The following is a 5,402-nucleotide window of genomic DNA, read 5'->3' on the forward strand; positions in this document are numbered from 1 at the left end:
TGGCGTTGAAAGAAAATGTTATGAAAATGTTTTATAGATGGTACATTACACCAGTAAAACTAGCAAAGATGTATAAGATGTGTAACAAATGTTGGAAATGTAAAGGAAAAGAAGGAACATTCTTCCATATGTGCTGGGAATGTAAGAAAGTGAAAAGTTTTTGGGAAATGATTTATAATGAAATGAAAAAGATGTGAAGATATACTTTCGTAAAAAAAACCAGAGGCTTTTCTTTTAGGGATCACAGGAAAGGAAATAAGAAGAAAAGACTGTAAACTCTTTCAATATGCAGTTACGGCAGCTAGAATCTTGTTGGCCCAGAAATGGAAACAAGAGGAAATACCGACGATAGAAGAATGGAGAATGAAACTGACAGACTATGCGGAATTGGACAAACTGACTGGGAAAATTAGATACATCAGAGACCAAAAGTTCATCGAAGACTGGGGAAAGTTTGTAGATTATCTGAAAAATGTGTGTGATGTGAAAACAACGCTAGTGGGATTTCAGGAGGCACTGTAAAAACAAAGAAGTATTGTTAATATGAAATAAAAGGAGAAGGGAAGTTAAATGGCAATACGAATGAAGGGAATGCGTATTAAGGATATAAATATGGATGATTGTCAGAGACGCTGAAGGAAGTTCAAAAAGAGATATTTGTTAAAATTTGGTTAAAAATGTATAATTGTATGGAAAACTAATAAAAATTTATTGGCAAAAAAACAGAGGAGGTCTCTTGCCCCACAACTTTCTGAGAGTGTAGCAGCTGTGAAAACTGGTGAAATCCACACTAGGGAGCATTAGGAAAGGAAAATACAACTCCTGATGTCATTACACAGCTGTGTTTGGAATACCGTGTGCAGTTCTGGCTGCCTCACCTCAGAAAGGATACTGCAGAGTTGGAAAAACGTCCAGGAAAGGGCAACCAAAACAATCAAGGGGCTGTGAGGGAAAGCCACAACATTCGGGACTTATAAGAGAAAAGGTGAGTAAGAGGCTATCACGATAGCAGTTAAATATTTTTAAAATATTTTTTGGGAAGCCACCCAGAGTGGCTGGGGAAACCCAGCCAGATGGGTGGGGTATAAATAATAAATTACGGTAGTACCTCTGGATGCGAACAGGATCCATTCCGGAGCCCCGTCCGCATCGTGAAGCGAATGCAACCCGCGTCTGCGTGAGTCGCCACTTCCGCGCATGTGTGACGTCATTTTGAGCATATGCGCATGTGTGAGCAGCGAAACCTGGAAGTAATGCACTCCGTTACTTCCGGGTCGCCGTGGAGCTCAACCCAAAAATATTCATCCCGAAGCATATTTAACCCGAGGTATGACTATATTATTATTATTATTTATTATTATTATTAAAACTATGGAATTTGCTCCTGTAAGAGGCAGCGATAACCACCAAATTGCATTTCTTTAAAGGAGTATTAGACAAATTCCACAGAGGATAAGGCTCTCAACGGCTACTGTGTGCTGGCTCCACAGTTTGAGGCTGTGGAGCGGATAGCTCAATTGGTAAGAGTGCGGTGCGGATAATGCCAAGGTTGCAGGTTCGATCCCTGTAAGGGACACATGCATATTCCTGCACTGCACAGGGTTGGACTGAATGATCCTCAGGGTCCCTTTCCAACTCTATGATACCAGTTGCTAGAAACCACAGGAGGGGAGAGCATTCTTGCTGGTTTCCCACAGACATTTGGCTGGCCACTCTAAGACTAGATGGGATGTTGGCCTGATCCTGCAGGCTCTTCTCATGTTTTTGTTTTCCAGAAGCCGCTTTTTTATTTTTTTCCTACAGCATAGTTTTATGAGTATCAATATGTCAGGTTTTTATACTGTCAATCAATCTTTATTACGGTCCAGAGACCCAACAAATTGTTACAAAGCAATGCACAGTTCAAACAGCCTACCTCCAGGTTAAACAAACATTTTGTTCAGACTTAAAGATAGGGAGCATTGGTTCTTACAATCACTGATTAAAAACTTCGCCACTGCTAATGTTCTAGCATTTGTCCGGTCTTCCAATATGAACCTGACATAGTGAGTCTCTGATTTTCCCGGGAAAGGTACCACCGAGGGTAATATCAGTTCAGCCCTGGCTCGCTCATATTTCGCACAGTGCAACGCTTTTTAAAAAATTACCTGGTATGTGGTTGATTCCACAGTCAATCACGACCGCGCCAGGTTTGATCCAATCACCTTTCACCATCTCTGCCTTGCCAGCAGCAACCACCAGGATATCTGCTTTGCTGACCTGCAAACAGAGCTTGCATCAACCCAGGGTTCACCAGACATGCTCCACTACCCTTCCCTCTTCCTCAGTCTCTCTCCTACCCCACCCCTTTAAAGCGAATACTCTATTTTAAAATAAATGTTTAAAGGCAGGGAGAAGAGAGGAGAAGAACCCAGTGGTGGCTAGAGTCCATTAGGCCTGCAAGGCCCTTCCCTCTTGACCCCATGCTTGATGGGGACGTAGGAGAGGGCCTTCTCGGTGGCTGCTCCCAGACTCTAGAACTCCCCTCCACTTGAGAAGTCAGACTGGCGCTGCCCTATTTTTATTGCAATTATCTGTATAGTGGTTACAGATTTTTATGTATGGGTGGGTGTGTATTTGTGTATACATACATGTGTGTGTGGATATTGTTTAATCCCCCCCCCATGTTTTAGCTGTTCCCATCAGGGAGGGAGAGTGAGCTATAAATAAATTTAGAAGAACAAAAAGAACAGGAAGAGGAAGAAGTAGGGTGTAATGCAGGAGGCTAACAGTAGGTGGAGTTACAGATAGGTAGCCGTGTTGGTCTGCCATAGTCAAAACAAAAAATTTTTTTCCTTCCAGTAGCACCTTAAAGACCAACTAAGTTAGTTCTTGGTATGAGCTTTCGTGTGCATGCACACTTCTTCAGATACACTGAAACAGAAGTTGCCAGATCCTTCTATATAGTGTGAAGGTGGGGAGGGGTATTACTCAGAAGGGTGGTGGGAATGGGTGATTGGCAGATAGCTGTGATGAGCCTGTTGACGACTCTTAACGACTGCAATAGGTCTTACAGGAAAAAGCAAGGGGTGAGAAGGTAGGTGGAGTCAGAGCCAACAATGGGCAGAGCCAACTAATCCTATCTTTGTCCCCTGCATCCTCTCCGCTGACTTCTACAAGGAAACAATGAACAGGTGGTGATACAATGACTACTGCAATCAACACAGGATAGTATCACCAAGGCAACTTTGTACTTCCAAGCATAATAATAATAATAATAAATAAATAAATAAATAAATAAATAAATAATAATTTATTTATACCCCGCCCACCTCCCAGCCTTACCTCCTCAGCCAGGGACGCAGTCTTGGAGTGGCATGTTGTCACAGTCGCGTGGTTCCAGAGCAGGAGGTCATGCATCGGAGCGCCAACTATCTTGCTGCGACCAATCACCACGGCTCTTTTCCCAGCCACCTGAACACCTGAAATACAGAACTCACAACTTAGTTTTGCCTGAATTCTGAGCTGTGGTAATGACGTATTTCAGCCTCTAGGGCTTGTGGGATTCCACTGCATGAAAAAAGCAGAAGCTACACCACTGAGCCACTTTGCTTCCCCACAGGCAGGGTGGCATCTTTCTCCTAATCTTTTTTATAAATATAATTTTTATTTATTTTCCATTTAATATTATACATTCATATCATCATTATCCACAATACCACCCTGGCTCTGTAGAGCATATTGACTTATTTCACTCCCGCCTCATGGCTTTCAAAATCAACCTTTATATCATTGCAATTTATACGTTTTCCAATTCTAATTACGCTCATTACAGAATGGCTCAAAATTTAAATAAATATAGAAAGACAGAAAATTTCTCACTACAAGTCTTCAAACAGCCCTGCTAGTGACATTAATTGCTTACAATTATCTTTCAGATATCGTATAAATTGACTCCAATCCCTTTGGAATACTTGATTGTGCTGGTTTTGGATTTTTCCTGTCAGCTTTGCCAGTTCTGCAAAGTCCATCATCTTCATCTGCCACTCTTCTTTCACTGGTACTTCTTGTTATTTCCATTTTTGGGCTAAAATAATTCTTGTGCAGTTGTTGCATACATAAACCGTCTTTTATCTTCCCTCGGAATCTCTTCACCCACTATACCCAGTAAAAAGGCTTCTGGTTTTTTAACAAAAGGATTTTAAAACATTTTCTTTAACTCATTATATACCATTTCCCAGAAAGCCTTTATCTCTTTGCAAGTCCACCACATGTGGTAGAAGATACCTTTCCTTTCCTGATGATTTTGAGCACTCATTAGTTCTTGTCTTGTACATTTTAGCCCTTTTTCTTAATATTTTGTCCCTAGCACAGCAAAACACACCAGGAACTTAATTCTTCCTGGACCTCTTTCACAGTAGCATCTTTACCCAGGCAAGAGGCTACATGGCTTTTCCCTGCTCACCTGTCTGCCTGATGAGCTCCATGCATCCTTTCGGCGTACAGGGGATGAAACAGTCTCCGAGGTCGCCGCGTGAGAGCTTCCCTGCATTAATACTGCTCAAGCTGAAAAGGCGAGAACAAAGCAGCAGTGGTCAGCGGTCTCTGAGGAAGGAAAAAGCTGGCTGGAATTCTATTCCCTCATTCTAAGTCTGGGGCAAACTGAAGCGCAACCTCCTCTGGAAATAAATGGGGGACGGGGGACGCAAATGTTATCTGTTCCAGAAGGTGCAAGCATCTGGTTCTGGACTGAAATCCCTTTGCCATATACGGTATGCATGTGATATAGGCCTGAAATCTTCTCATTTCAGTAGCAAAGATCTCACTTCAGAAGCAAAGATCACCAGTGTCAAAGCATTGATTCTTCAACACCAACTTCATTGGACTGGTCATGTTATGCGGATGCCTGATTATCGTCTTCCAGAGCAACTACTCTACTCCGAACTTAAAAATGGAATGCGTAATGCTGGTGGGTCAACAAAAGAGGTTCAAAGACTCTCTCAAGGCAAATCTAAAAAAAAAAAAAAAGTAGTATACAGTGGTACCAAAGGTTACAGATGCTTCAGGTTACATACGCTTCAGGTTACAGACTCTGCTAACCCAGAAATAGTGCTTCAGGTTAAGAACTTTGCTTCAGGATGAGAACAGAAATCGTGCGGCAGCAGCGTGGCGGCAACGTGAGGCCCCATTAGCTAAAGTGGTACCTCAGGTTAAGAACAGTTTCAGGTTAAGAACGGACCTCCGGAACGAATTAAGTTCTTAACCTGAGGTACCACTGTATAAACACTGAGAACTGGGAAACACTTGCCTGCAGGCGCTCCAGTTGGAGAACAGCCTTTACCAAGGTGTCATGTGTTTTGAAGACACTCAAACTCAGGATGAAAGGGAGAAATGCGCTAAGAGGAAGGCACGCTTGGCAAAAC

General features: G+C 42.4%; 1 protein-coding gene across 1 annotated transcript; it reads right to left on the reverse strand.

Annotated features, from left to right (window-relative positions):
• Positions 1-1,725: 1,725 nt before the first annotated feature.
• Positions 1,726-4,540, reverse strand: LOC310755146 (C-1-tetrahydrofolate synthase, cytoplasmic-like). Its single transcript, XM_083631832.1, has 3 exons — positions 4,445-4,540; positions 3,325-3,461; positions 1,726-2,259 (listed from the first exon to the last, which is right to left on the reverse strand). Exons 1-3 carry the CDS (start codon positions 4,464-4,466, stop codon positions 2,110-2,112), a joined length of 309 nt encoding a protein of 102 aa, XP_083487958.1. The 5' UTR covers positions 4,467-4,540; the 3' UTR covers positions 1,726-2,109.
• Positions 4,541-5,402: the final 862 nt, after the last annotated feature.

The sequence above is a fragment of the Podarcis filfolensis genome, assembly GCF_964270895.1.
Source record: "Podarcis filfolensis genome assembly, contig: HAP1_SCAFFOLD_498, whole genome shotgun sequence".
Classification (NCBI taxonomy): Eukaryota; Metazoa; Chordata; class Lepidosauria; order Squamata; family Lacertidae; genus Podarcis; species Podarcis filfolensis.

Excerpts from the sequence above, each read along its gene's own strand:
- LOC310755146 (XM_083631832.1), bottom strand. The coding sequence starts at position 4,466 with ATGGAGCTCATCAGGCAGACAG. Across the intron at positions 3,462-4,444 it reads GGAGCTCATCAGGCAGACAG|GTGTTCAGGTGGCTGGGAAA; the intron begins GTGAGCAGGGAA and ends TCTGTATTTCAG. Across the intron at positions 2,260-3,324 it reads CTGCGTCCCTGGCTGAGGAG|GTCAGCAAAGCAGATATCCT; the intron begins GTAAGGCTGGGA and ends CTCTGTTTGCAG.